Source organism: Medicago truncatula, chromosome 6 (assembly GCF_003473485.1).
Source record: "Medicago truncatula cultivar Jemalong A17 chromosome 6, MtrunA17r5.0-ANR, whole genome shotgun sequence".
Taxonomy (NCBI): domain Eukaryota; kingdom Viridiplantae; phylum Streptophyta; class Magnoliopsida; order Fabales; family Fabaceae; genus Medicago; species Medicago truncatula.
In genome coordinates, this window is record NC_053047.1 from 13,837,825 (window position 1) to 13,853,671 (window position 15,847).

Here is a 15,847-nt window from a genome sequence, read left to right on the forward strand (position 1 = left end):
ATTTAATTAGTTTTTATTCGAATATGCAATTATTCAAAACGCGACTTTAATCGAAATTATTTCAAATGCGATTTTATTCTAAGTACCATAATGTCAAACAAAATTTGCGGGACACAAAAATAAAACATAAAAAAATCCAAAACAATTAGGCATTAAAAGCCATTACATTCATTCTTCCTCTTCACACAAGTCTATCGGGTTGCCCGCTACAGTCCCTGGGGCACCTTTTTTTGGTTGAGGACCGAAATAGCATGTCCTCTCGCTCCTCCTCAACCTCGACTGATTGTACATCGGCACCTTCGAACCCTTCTTTTTTTTGAAACCATAAAAAACAATTCCGTGCCATGTCATAGGCGATTTTTCTTTGTTCTTCTCATCACTCTGAACGTTACCCTGATTCTGATTCTGAGACATATCTACATTAAAAAAAAATGGCCATCAAAACCTAACTAAACAACACTGCCATAAAATCGTAAAATCAAAAACTAAACCTAAACCTAAACTATCTTCAAAACCTACACCTAAACCTAAACAATTCTAACAATTCTACAACGATTCATCAAAACCTAAACCTAACAATTCAATAAAAGTTCTCTAACAATTTTAACCTAAACTATCCTAACATATCATAAAATCATAAAATTAATAAAACCTATATATCGAACCTATATAATCGAAATTTAACAACAAAAAAAAAACAAACAATTCGACCACAAAACAACAATGCAATAGGATTCAAAAAACTTACTTGTTTTTGTGATTTAAATTGGATTGGAATGACTTGGAATGGCAGAAAATTGCACCTAAGAGAATGAAAACCGCAACAATGGAGTTTTGGAAACTCTTATGTATGTTCTATTCTTATAACCAATTTTCGGCAGTTAACTACCAAGGTTTTCCACGGCAGTTAACTGCAGCAGGTTATTGAATTCCTCGACAGTTAACTACCGAGGGGGCAAACGCGTATTTTACTTGTGTGCCTCGGCCTTATGCAATGTGTTAACAACAATTCTTATTGTTTATCTACGAGAGTTTGGTTGCAGTAAAAAAATGTTTAGTGTACTGATCAGTGCGCGGTGTGTGAAGATGGTGATGAAGATAATATTCATTTGTTCTTTATGTACGGTAAGTGTGTGTTTTGTTGGCAACATAATGCATTATGGAAACTCTTAATGAATGTCTTTGATCCTGTTCAGTGGCGGAGCCATACAAAATAGTTCGGGTGAGCCATTAAAATAAATTATAATTTATAAACACAAATTAAAAACATAATAAGCATTAAACACGAAGTTGAAATGACTGAGTTTGACTAAAAAACTAGGATGGATACTTAAATAATTAGATATTTTACAACTACTATAAATTATGAAACTTTTTTTTTGTATAATACAACTGTTATCTGAGAATTTTCAGTTGACAGGACAATATGCATGAGATTTGAAACCCATGTAAATTTGAAGGTCTATAAACCTCCACTAACATGCCAAATATATGCATCACAAAAATCACGTATGTCACTTTTAAAACCGCCGAAAATTAAAACTGTTGAAAAATTGTTTAAAATCTCGCAAAATAGACCTATGATTGAATTATTTAAATTTTTCGGATGGGCCATTACTTCACTTCATGGGAATTTGGATCAATCGAAACCTAAAACCGACACAAAATTGTATAAAATCTCGCAAAATAGACCTATAATCGTTAATTTTTTAATTTTTTCGGGTGGGTCGTGGCCCACCCCAACCCATGAAGGGCTCCGCCTCTGATCCTACTGCAAGTTTCCCGACTAATGTTTTCGCTACATTACAACTTCTAGATCAGTAGCAAATGCAAGTCTTTGGTATGACCCTTTGGATTATCCAGAAGCATCGCAATAACAAAGTTTGGAATAATATCATTGAATCAGCTCAATCTATTTGTGAACGTACGAGGTCTTTTCTTACTAGTTTGATGAATGCCTAAATATTCAAAATCATACTATGTGGCATTCTCAAACTCAAGGAGATTTGCAATGACACAAACCAAGTCTCGACACATACATGTAATGTAGACACTTCTTTCTCCCTTTTTTAAATCGTGTTGGCCTTGACATGTATATTCGAGATGATGAAGGTCGTTTTGTGCTTGCCAAAACTGAATGGCTGACACAACTTCTCGATGTGGATTTTGGGGAGGCTCTAGGCTTATTATCAACACTTCAATGGATGTGTGATCTGCATTTGGGTAATGTAGATTTTCAGCTTGACTTCAAAACTGTGGTTGATAGTCTTTATGGTGGTAAAAGTGCCATTTCTAATTATAGTACAATGCTCAATGATAGTAAACGTATGTTAGCTTCTGATTTAGCAACCTCTGATGTTATGTTTATTCGGAGACAAGCCAATTAAGTCACTCATAGTTTTGCTAGGATGACTTCGAGTCATGCTAGTTTCCATAATCATATTAAGATTCGATCGTGTATCTCTACTCTTATTTTAAATGAAATACAATAAGCTTCTTCTTGTAAAAAAATGAATTGATACAGTTGTTAAAACTTAAAAGACTTAGAGCATCCATAATCGAGACACCTATTTTTTTGGTACTTAATGGGATGTCAAGTGTACACATCATTCATTTATAATTTTTTTTTAATATTAAAAAAGTGTGGGTCCCATTTAAAATTGACGTCGTAAGTGAGACATCACGTCTTATACTAAGACTCCAATTTTTTTTTTCTTGTCAATGGAGATACCTAATATGTATCGGGTCTTAGTCTATTAAATAAGTAGTGAGTGGTTTAAACTTTGTATTAAATATACCGAGAAAATTCAATTGAGAGGGGAAAATTCATCTACATAGCAACAATATAAACAAAATAGAAAGACCGACTTGATAAAAAAAAACCTTAAATTTTACTAGTTAATCATGCAAATTGCCTCTCTTACCAAACTTGTGTAAGTTGCAACTCATTCCATTCTAATCTTATAAGCCTTTTCACACAAGAATATCAACAAAACAAAGGTTTTACAGGTTAATCATGAATAACTTAATCCCAAAGATAATAACCCACTAAAAAAATTACCATGTCGGTATATAAAAGCAAAACTTATTTTAGGATAGGAACATTACATAAGGTCCCCCTCAAATATAAAATAAAAAAAATATTACATAAGCATACACATATATAAAGTATAAAATAAACAAATTGTTTTTGACTCCTTATACATATCAATTCAAACATGGTTTCCTTTTCTCTCTCTATCTCTAAAAATAGTCACCGACAAATTACACGAATGGCCAAAAAACTCTGCAACTAGGTGTTACTTGGTTACTTCCATTTTGCATCTTTTTTTGCATAGTCAATTCATTATTCTTTTATAAGTGTGAACATAATACCAATATCTTAGAGGCGGCGAACCGCATACTACAATGCTAAAAAAACCCTCAAATTTACTTCATACACACATCCGATGTAAACAAAATTAAATCGTCAATCAATCATAACCGTCAAATTATTAAAAATGTTTAACTTAATGATCATACTAACTTGCACCCTTAAAACATATGTTAAGGTTTTTTTTATAAAAAGCAAGTATTTATTGAAAACCATTAAATTACCATCTTGTTAAAAATAAATTGGCACAATTTACGATGCATAATTTCTATCTTTAAAACCTTAACAGATGTCATTAAGATACAAGTTAACATTTCCATTGATCATAACTGTTTTATTAAAAGAATATGGATTAGAGGCCGTTGCATATAGTCAAAACGGTACCTTGTAATTGACTGATCAAGATTAAATTTGAATTCATTTTGATTGGTATGATGGTATTGATTTGAGATCTAAGAGTGTATTCCTCTCTAAAGTCTCATGTTCAATTTTCTCCGGTGTCAATTTGGATTAACTGATCTAGCTTCTTAAAAAAAAACAAAGATTAAACAATTTCAAATTTTAAATCTATTTTATTTTGTTTAATATAAATTTTGAAGTTGAAATTTGATGTGTCTGATCTGGATACAAACTTTGTATAAGTTTCGATCAAATCTGTAAAATGACTGATTGTAATTTGTTGACGTGTAAAAAGTAAAAAATGAAACTAATAAATATTTCACTTTTTTAAAAAAATAAAATATATTTCACTTTTATATATTTTGGAAAACGAAAGAGAATTTGTTCACCATGATTTTTTATTTAATAAGAAAACCAAGGGGGTGTGTATCTATGTACAAGAGTATATAAATAAGGAGACAGAAGTAGTATTAAAATATACTCCAATACTATTAAAACGGGGGCTATAGTTTTTGAGCACCTCATGTTAGATTGTGTCAAAAAATAAAGCACCACATGTTCTATTTTGTACAGATTTATTTACTATACTTTATTCTTTTCAAAGAGTATTTAAATAAGGTGTTACATAGTTTTATTCTCAATACAATTTCAAAGGGTCTTCAAAGAAAATTTTACAAACCAGCAACTTTTTTTTCATGTCCTTGTTAACTGTGGCTCATCAAAGAGGTTCAGGTGAGTTCACCGGGTACACGGTGAAGCGCGAAGGCGACGATCACGAAGGTGGTAGCGACGACGGTGGAAGTTCTAATGCATCACAGTTGGATTTCAACCAAATGTTTTCAGGGTATAATGGTGATAGAGAGTTATCAGAAATGGTTTCAGCTCTAACACATGTTGCATCATCAGGGTCAAATCAAATGAGTAGTAATGAATGGATTCAAAGGAGTGATTTTCCTTTGATATCAAGTTTTGGAAATGCTTCATCTTCTTCTTCTTATGCTTCAAGTTCATGGAGTGGTCAAAAAAGAGGGCGTGATGAAGAAAGTAGTGGTTCTAATCAGTATATAACTCAAGCTGTTGTTCCTCCTAGACTCTTTAGAACTGTTATGGTACCTTCTCAAGAATCATCCTCATTATCATCAGGTGCACTTCTATATCATACTTTTTCTTAACTCCATCGTCTACGCCTGCAGTATCAGTATGGTGTCATAGTTATACAAACGGTTGAATTTTATCGCTTAAAATCTAACCGTTATAACAGCTACAACACCATACTGCAGTTGTAGATGATTTAACTTATTTTTTCATTCATTTCTTGATCACAAAACATTATTGTTTGAATCATCTACAACTGCAGTATGGTGCCACAGTTGTAAGAACGGTTACATTTTATCGCTTAAAATCTAACGGTTATTATAACTATAACACCAGACAGCTGCGGGCTAGATGATTCAAGTTATTTTTCATTCATTTCTTGATCACAAAACATTATTATTTGCACATATTCATCACTTGGTTTATATGTGTTGAAGCTTGATGTTTCATTGTTTGATTCTTAGTTTTATCTAAAGCCAAAAATGGTGAACACCATTATTAGCATTATTTTAAACTTATCTAGCTAATTTTTTTGTTAAATATCTTACCAACTTTTTTGTTAAAAAACCATGCACAATGAATTAAGGATTCACTATTCACCTCTTATCTTGTGCAGGTGCATATCATTTCAATGTTATACTGCATGCATAAAACATACTTCATTTTTCACATTTTTTTTCTTCAATCTAAACATTTTGTCATAATTCAATACCTTATCTTTCCATACTAACTAAATCAAAACAAACTAAATCAATTGTTCTATATTAAACTCAACATACAATTTAATAATAATAATTATTTTGAATTTTACTTTTGTCTTTTTTATTAAGCTACTCATAATACATGAATAATGTTGCAAGATCATAGTCCTCCATGCATAACCATTAGACCGTCGTAAGCACCGACACTTCTAATCAAAAGTATGTCTTGTGTTTGCCTCTGAGTCAACACCAACACGTGTAACTAAGTTCTATTAATTTATTTTTTCAAATTATTATCGATATTGATGTGTTACTATTATTATTATCTCTTGTGTCCGTGTCTGTGTTTCATTTATTATTACTAGTACAAAATGTTTTGACAGAAAACTATTGTTTCTACAAATTTTCATCAACAAAATATCATAAAACTGATCAAACTATCATCTTTATACGATTTCAGTGACCGAAGAAGCTCGAACAAGTACTACCATAGCCACCTCGGCAGCGTCAGCCGCGTCATTCGAAGACTCCGGCGAGCAAAGGAGACGATACAGAGGAGTGAGACAAAGACCATGGGGAAAATGGGCAGCAGAAATAAGAGATCCACACAAAGCACAAAGAGTATGGCTAGGAACATTCGACACAGCAGAAGCTGCAGCTAGGGCTTATGATGAAGCTGCATTGAGATTCAGAGGAAGCAGAGCAAAACTCAACTTCCCTGAAAATGTTAGATCAATTATGCCGCCGCCACCGCAACAACAACCACAACTTCAGTCTTTTCCGGCCACTGCGGTTCCTTCTGGAACACCGCAGCGGCCGGTTCAAGGAACCTCTGACATGATCAGAGACTATTTGGAATATTCTCATATTCTTCAAAGCTCTGGTGATTTTCAACTACAACAAATGCAGCAGCAACAACAATTACAAGCTTCTAATTTGGTTCAACAATGGTATTATAATTCACAAATGGCTGCACTACAATCACATTCATTGTTATCATCTTCATCACTTTCTATGAATTCTAATATGTTACCATCAACTCCTTCATTTTCACCTTCCACTCAACTTTCATCCTCCTCTGCTTCTTTTCCCCTGTTTTCTAGTCAACAAATGGGATTTTTCCGGCCGCCAGAAAACCGACCGCCTGGTGGTAGCCGTGGTGGTGGAACAGAGTTACCACCGTCGACGTGGTCAGATACTAGTGGCCATCCGCCACCACCTTATGGTTGATACGAAGATATTAAATGTTGGACACCATAGTATTAAATATCGGACATCAGACACACTTTCGATCAGAAACGTCGGTGTTAATGCGGTTGTGAGGATAGTCATAACTTGATTCATTCCAATTCTTGATATTACAAAAAAGAAAATAATAATAAAAAGATGTCAAAATATATTTAGAGAGATATATCAAAGCCATTTAAAATTATCGTTCACTCAATAGTTAAGTTTCCTTCATTTTTTTTTTTTCTCCTATACATATGTAGGAAAAAAATGAAAGAAAAGAAAGGCATTGGTATTTGTTTATTTTTGTATTATTTCATTAAGATGATAGAAATTTACTTGAACAGTTATTTTTATTTAATAATTTTTTTGTCAATATTATTGAAAGGAAGATTGTTTGAAGTGTATTCATGTCATTGTACGTATCGGTGACCATTTGATCAAAATAAAATTTGTTAGATTTCAAATCTAGATTAAGTTTGTTTTAAACAATTTAATTGAAAAATATTTACATTGATTCAACGATCTCTGATATGGTGACTGTGTGAATGCAAAAATTTGACTATTAGAATCAAATTTGATTTTGGTTGTTTGAGGAAGTAAGTGGCGGGATTAAAGTTAGAGAGGCTATAAAAGTGGAGGTAAAAGACAAAATAGAATTTAGGATTTATGGGTTAGTTTATTTTATTCTATCAATGTTCAAAGATTTGATGTTAACATTTTCTTAGTTATCCATGGAAAAATGTAGAACCCATAGCTTTTCCAAAAACATGTCTTCTATCAGCCTAACAACCATAGATTTGATCAAAATGTTTGTATGCTTTTGAGTTTTTTAGTATTATTTTGTGGTGACTAAGAACATAGTCATGTTGGTCATTCTTTATCTTTTAGGTTATTTGGATAAGCTCATTTATTCCTATCTTACTAATTAAGAGTAATATATTTAATGCATTTGTGATAATCTTTGTTGAAATAACAATCTTCATGCAAACGTAAATAAAGAACAAACGATGTTTGATAACAAAGTTTAATTAATTTTGCGTATGTCTTATACTTTATAACGATTCCAATTCATTTGTATTATGATTTCAAACTCATGATTTTTAAAGAAAATCGTAAAAATCTATTATATTATGATAAAAGAACTGAAATACAAATAAAAAAAGATAGTACAAATCAGTCAACTATCTAGCTTATATAACAAGTAATCTTAAGTAACTATATGCTCAACATTTATATTCTCTTTTGAATATCATCCATGAATGGCACCTTGAAAGTGATGCCCATACATTCCCCAATCGTAACACAATAAATGTTTATGTCTAACTCAAATGATAGATCTCTATCGTTTCGTTTGATTGATATATCCACTTATCACCGACTATAAATCATATTTAAAAATTTCATATTTTTATGCTAAAAGTCATTTTCTTAAACAATGTAACTACACACTTGGTGTGATATTTTTTTTAAATAATTAAAATACATATACATGGAGAGAGAAATAATTAATAATTGTAGACAAGGAAAATGTTAAAAGGAAGAAAAAGTAAAAGATATCATTATAGTTTATATCGTACAACACTTGGAATTTCCATTTAATAGCAAAGCATGGTCTTGTGTACCAACCATGTTGTTGAGTTTAAAAGTCTCAAAAGAATAGCAAAGCATGATTCATAATACATGCGTATGCACCTATGCATTTTATCTCATGACTAATCAAACACAATTCTCTTCAATATTTTTTGGTCTTAATCTCCTATATATATCTATAAAAAAAAATCGGATAATTCAAAATTCGATTGAAAAGATAAGTTAATATGTTCATTGATTGTTTTAAGTTAGATTTTGAATTTCGATTCTTCTAAACGATTTATTCTTAACTGAAGTTATTTAACAACTTGAGATCAACTATTTGGTCAAATTGTCTTCAATATAAGAAAGCACGCGGGATTCAAACACAGAAGATTAGCTCGCATTAAGTGAAACAAGTTGTATTAGTTAATAAAGGCACAAATTTTAAATCGGTTAAGGGTGTGTTTGATTTGCGAAAGAGTATGTATTGGACAAAATAACCCAAGACTGAACAACACAACACATGACAAATTTTTATAGTATTGAATAATTTTTCATCTTATATGATTTTTTGTGGACAAAAAGTATTTTTTGCACAAGCTAAAATGATATATATTAACAACATCGGTGAGGTACCCAGCACAAAACGTGCACAAGTAAATCACTGTCAAACATTTACAAACGCAAGGAGTCGCACAACGTACCATATACCTTGCAAGTACGAATGAGTGCAACGTGGAAGCCCCACCATATAACAAAACTGAAAGTGATGATCGCATAACTCATAAGGGGGGGGGGGGTCACCAAATACAAGCCTAACCAAGACGACACATAAGACCATAACGTAGATGACGTACCACACCCTAGAAAGGGATGACGTGTTGTTTCCAATACCTCGCAACCAGCCACACACAAAGAATCTGGGGTGTGAATTACATTTCTTCGCAATAAATTATCTCGGGTCGGAAGGCAGTCATGGAGAAGGCGCCACACGAACAGAGAAACCTTTGTCGGCATGTACCTATGCCATACATTGTCAACGAGACTCCTATCTGCTTGATTCCCATAAGTGGTGATAAAGCGGTAGGCCTCCCGCACCGAGTATCCGTGAACGATATCAAGTGTCCATCTCCAAGTATCAGAAACATTAACCTATAAAACAAAGTTATGTAATAATAATGAGCACTCCCTCACACTCTCCTCCTCCCATGCTAGCAAACGACGTCTCCACACCTATCCCCATCCTCCTTCGTCTCACCCCTCTCTCTTTATCTCAGCCACCGTGCTATCCTTATTTACAGCCAAATCAAAAAGTCGAGGAAATTTGAATCGCAAAGGCGACTCCCCAACCCAATGATCGAACCAAAATAAGGCACTATTTCCATCTCCCACCACCCGACGGATGTTACCTTCAAAACAATTTCCCACTCCCTCACCAACTCCCCCACGAACATTACATAACATCCTCCACCATGACGAACCTAATCTGCCCCCTCCTTCAAACGACCACCCTCCTCGCCATAACACGCTTTTAAAACGCGGTACCATAATCTCTCTTTATCCGCTAACATCCGCCAACACCATTTTCCTAACAAAGACAAGTTAAACTCTCCCAACCTCTTTACCCCCAATCCTCCATCCTCCTTTGGAACACAAATAAAGTCCCATTTTATCCATGCTATTTTCCTATTGTCCTCACCCCCCCCCCCCCCCCCTCAAAAAAAATATTTTAAAAATAGATTCGATAGAAGAAATTATACCTGAAGGGTGAAGAAGGAAAGAAAGTATCAGACGGTCACCAAAAGACAAGAACTTGTTATTCCAAGATGATAAGTGAGCAACTATACGGTCAATCACAAGTTTCCAAAAACTTAGTTTCCTAGAATCCCCACCGATAGGAAGTCCCAAGTACACAAACGGGATGACCTCCGCTTCTACAGCCCATAACCAACGCCGCCTTTGCCAACCAAGAATCAGCAACATTAACACTGGTGACCATACTTTTGTGAAAGTTGACTTTTAATCCCGAAATCTCCTAAAATAAAAGAAATACTGCCGGCATAGAACGCACGTTCAACCAACTCTTTTCACCTATAATGAGAGTGTTATCAGCAAACTGCAAATGTGTAAGCCTCACCTCCCCCATTCGGCCCACACCATAACCTTGGAAAAGTTGCGCTTCCACCATAGCCTTCATCAATATATTAAAACCTTCAGTAGCTAACAAAAATAAGAACGACGATAGAGGGTCCCCTTGACGGAGTCCCCTTTCCATCTTAAACTCATCTGTCAGACATCCATTAACAAGAACCAATGCAGTTGCCATTCCCAAACATTCTGATATCCATTTCCGCCACAATGTTGGAAAATTCATGTTTCTCATCACTGAATCAAGATAATTTAAATCCACTAAGTCATATGCTTTTTCAAAGTCTAATTTAAACTTGAGGAGTTCCTTCTTCAGGCGTCTAACTTCATTAACTGCTTCATTGGCAACAAAAATTCCGTCTAAAATTTTCTTTCCTTTAACAAAAGCAGATTGGGATTCGGATATCACACTACCAAGAACACCTCAAAATCTATTTGCCAAAACCTTCGCAAGCACCTTATACATACATCCAACTAGAGATATTGGCCGATAATCATTGAATTGTTGAGGGCTGCTCACCTTTGGAATCAATGCTATAAAAGTAGAATTTACTCCCTTCGTCAATTTCCCATTTATGTGAAATTCCACTATAAATCTCATGAAATCGTCTTTCAGTATGTCCAAAATTGTTTAATAAATCCGAAGCTGACACCGTCCGGTCCCGGGCTCTTAAAGCTATCACAATCCCAAACCGCCTGCTTCACCTCTTCAACCGAAAAAGGTTTGGTTAAGTTTCCGGCTTCTTGATGAGATAGTTTTTGAAATGGAAGATCATCAACTCCTGGCCGAACCACATTATGATGTCGAAAATGGTTAGAATAATGATTGAAAACCACCGCTCTGATATTATGAACCCCTTCGACATTGACTCCATTAACATGCACCAAATTAATATTATTATGACGTCGTCGTGTTGCCATAATTCCGTGAAAGAATTTTGAATTTTCATCTCCTTCTTGTAACCATATCTACCTCGATTTCTACCAATTCATGCTACATTGAACCCGAGACAAAGAGTGCAAGTTTACAGATAAATTCTGAAGTTCCTTAATCTCCCTTCTACTAGCACATTTGTTTCTGCTTTGTAATCAAAAAATGAAATTCGATTTTTAACTGACAAGATTTTACCCTCCATATTTTGAGAATGCTTTTGATGCCATTCCTTCAAAAGTGTTTTCATCATTTTGAACTTCTATTACAGCACGTAACCACCCCATCCTTGAACGTTGAAGGAACCCCAATTTTGATGCACAAATTCACTATAACCAGAATAATCAGCCCAACATTTAAGCATCTGCAAGGGTCGCAGTCCCCTATTAGCTTCATAAACATGTAACACCAAAGGAACGTGATCAGAGAGACCCCGTTGATACGCTACCTGAATACAATTAGGCTACGCTTCACACCATTTCTCAGACAACAAAAATCAGTCTAGTCTGCTCATGGAGATGCCGTCACCACGGTACCAAGTATATAAACGACCACAGATAGGCAAATCTATTTGTGGACAAAAAGTTGCGATGTGGTTTAGTGAGGGACAAAAATCTTTGTTTTTGTTTCTCAAGTTTATCAGTCCCAAAACAAATTTTACAAATCAAACACTGTACAACTAGAGTTGTTATGTTCTGTCTTTCGTTTTTTAGCAAATCAAACTCATCTAATTTTTTTTTCCAATTTAACTTAAATTACATTAAAAATATATTTTAAAAATACTAAATGCTAATCCCACCACTTGCGCATTGGCTAGTTAACAAAGCCTAAGGGTATGAAAATATTGTTTGTGCTTGATTACTTTCCAAGTTGAGAGGGAATGAAGTGGTTCAGTCAAGTCATGGAACATGGTTTGAGAAGGGATGGGAATTTATGCAATCTTATAATAAATTTGTCAAAAGATAGTTTTGAATGGCAATTGGTCTATAACATTTATTCTTGTTTAAATGTTTCAATGCTTCTTTTTTCAATTGAATAATCATGAACCAACTTTTCAGTGCAAAGACTTGTTTGAGATATATATTTTTCTTTTGTATAATGTTTTATAATGATGCACTTACACAAATTTGAGAAAAATAGGGGGGAAAATGTATAGAGTAGGAGTGTTGAGGAATAAAAAGGGGTTTATTAATTTACCAAAAAAAGAAAAAAAGAAAAGGGTTTATAAAAGACGACCATTAGGATTAAAAGGAAACGTTGAATATTGTTTTTGTTTGTTGAATCATTGAATATGGTTGTTAGATTGTTGATTTTTGAATTTGAATCTCTATCTCTCTAATAGATATAAAACTCTTATAAAATAAAACAAATTAAGAAAGACCAGCAAAAAAATAAATTAATATGCATTCTTTTTTACAAAACTAATTAAAAAGAGTTTTTTTTTTACTAATTAAAAAGAGTTTAAAAAAGTGCTCATTCTGTCTCTTAATACATGTCCATTTTAAAACCAATCTTTGTTCGTATTATCTTACAAGTTTTATATTATATGATTAATAAACATTGGAAAAAATTTAAAGATAAGATTTCCTCTCAAAATAAAAGTTTAAAGATAAGATTTATTGACATAGATTCATTCCATAAATAACTTATATTTTTGCTCAAAGTAAGATAAGATATAATTTATCCAATCTTTTCTTCAAAAAAAGAATTTTCTTGTGGATAACATGGTTGATCGAGTCTTATAAATAATTTAAGGGTCCAGCTAACCGGTGCCTCCGGGCACTGGTTAAGCATATTATAAAAGAGAATTATTACCATAAAAGAAAACTGTTTTTGACTTTATTATTATAAATTAATTACACAATTTCAATACATTAACTAATATATAATTTCCTTTTTCATATCCTTAACTAGTGCCCTGAGGGTATCGGTTAACATTTCCCATATTTTAATAAAATTGCGTTTGTTGTTATAAGACCTCCATGAGAGTTTTTTTGTTGAATACAATTTTAAATGAATTTTCCTCGTGTTTGTTTTGATTTTGATTTTTAATTATGTTTTTTTAGATTAAAATGATTTTTATAAAAAACGTCAAAAAAAAAAAAAAGAATTTTATAAACAAAAAGTGTAACTTTTTTAAGTGTTACTCATTGCAATCACATTGCATGGTTTACTCGTGTTTCGAAGAAAAGTATGAATATTATTTTTTACTCCTTCCGATCTTATTTACAAGATACAGTTGATTTTTTAAATTCATTTAATAATTGATGCATCAGGTTTAAAATATAAACTAAATACATCAATTATTCAATAAATCTAAAAAGTCGACGGAGGAAGTATTTCCATTTTCTTTAATTGTTAAAAGGAATTGCGAGCACAATTAAACGTGAAAAATATCTCCAATTAATTTTGTTCAAAGTTCAAACATTGCATTCATTTTTTAGTGATATGTTCATATTGGGTAATGGGTATCATGTCAAATAGTAGTAAGATGATGTAATTTTCTATTTAAAGCAACCTTGTTGGGTCGTGTGCATTGTTGACCCCACCCACTTTTAAATCAATTGTATCTTTACCAATTTTTTTTTTTTTTTTTTTTTTTTGTTGTTTTAGACCAGGAATTTATTTAAATACTATAGATTTTAGACTAGGATTTTTTTAAAATACTAGTGAAGCAAAATCAATGGGACAAAGCTCAATAAAAAATTAAGTAAGCCCTTGTTTCGGTTTTTGAAAGAATAATGCGTTGTCACACCAAACCCTAAAAACAATAAAACTAAAACTAAAAGTTGAATTTATCTTCTTTTAACAACTTTGGTCTTTGTCGTGAACTAATGATAATTTGATTAAATAATGCATATAGATTAAATTCTAAGTTCACGTGTACACCAATTAAGGTCATGCCATCTCTTATCCTTCTTCTCCTTTGTGGTGACTCTTCATATTTACATCCATCGTGCTACGATTCATTGTTAGTGCATAGTACAGTACCAATGTTAGTACACAATACATTAGTACTACATTGTTTACTAAAGTTAATTTGAAAACGGATTTCAATTTTTTAAACAATTCAGAAGCCCGTTTGTTAGGAAAAGTGTTTTTCTCTTTGTATTTCTAAAAAGGATTTTTATGAAATCTTACTCAAAATTAATAAAAATCATTTTAAAATAGGTGTCACGGATGTGAATGCTCTTAGAACATGAATATCACAGTTGCATTGCAGACATGGAGCAACGTTTGTTAGAAACTTATGGATATTTGGAAAAATATTTGAGTGGCATGAGTTTTAATGACATTGGTGATTTTAGTGTACTTTAATGAGAAAAAATGATAGATAAATGTTTAAAATAAATTATTTGGTCAAATAAATTGAGTCCGACTCATTTACACCGCTAGTTTGAATAATATGGATGTGAATGCTCTTAATAAGACTTCAAAATAAATTGTTTTTTTAAGTTGATTTTTATTAGATCAAATATTCTAATGATTAGAAATTCATTTGAAGATGATTCAACGATTGTCTGAAAGATCTTTTGTATTTAATTAGAGTTAAATATTTGTTTTATTTTTTTATTTAATTATAATTTTTGAATTAAAATATTGAATTACTTCTGGACCCCTTTTTACATAAAAATGACCCCGTCGTATTATTGTAATTTGGATTTTATTAATTAAAGAAGAAAAATTGAATAAAAAAGCTTTTGTGATGTTCACTCCTTTTAATTCGAACAAATATAAAACGTGTCACGTGTGCATCTCGTGGACAATAACATCAACTAAACACGTGGGATGATATACTTGACTCTTTTTTTCTAATGTGAAATTAGAACTTTTTACATGTAAATCTACAAAGACAATCATCAAGTAAAATATAACTTCACTTAGCTAATGCTTGTATTAGGGAATATTTTTTATTTTTTTTAGTAGAATGACAAAAGAAAAATTAAGAAGAAAAGAAAAATCCCTAAAAACAGTGCTCATCATGAGACTTCAAGCCTTTGATTTTCAACTCTGATGAGGGGGCATGTCAAAAAGTCACACCTAGTCTTGAAGAGCGTCTAAGCTTGGCCAAGAAATATGTGCAATAATTGCCCTCTCGAAGCACATGTTCGAAAGAGATGTTGGGAATATGCTCCTTTAACCCAAAAATCTTCACCAACAAAGAAACATATACATGCATATGAGAGTGATCTAGATCTTGACGAAGACAGATGACTTCTAAAGAATCTATTTTGCAAATAACTCGTTGAATAGAGTTGTTGATTGCCAACATCAAACCATGATAAACCCCAAATAGCTCAGCAAAAAGTGCATCTCCCTGCCTCAAGAGAATCCAACTATCCAATTTTCCTTGTTACCACGAAGTAAACCTTGACAACCAATGTTACCGGGTCCGGA

General features: G+C 32.7%; 1 protein-coding gene across 1 annotated transcript; it reads left to right on the forward strand.

Moving 5' to 3' along the window:
- Window positions 1-4,250: 4,250 nt before the first annotated feature.
- On the forward strand, window positions 4,251-7,145 carry LOC25496160 (ethylene-responsive transcription factor ERF110). The gene is made up of 2 exons (XM_013596432.3): window positions 4,251-4,915; window positions 6,029-7,145. Exons 1-2 carry the CDS (start codon window positions 4,468-4,470, stop codon window positions 6,796-6,798), a joined length of 1,218 nt encoding a protein of 405 aa, XP_013451886.1. The 5' UTR covers window positions 4,251-4,467; the 3' UTR covers window positions 6,799-7,145.
- Window positions 7,146-15,847: the final 8,702 nt, after the last annotated feature.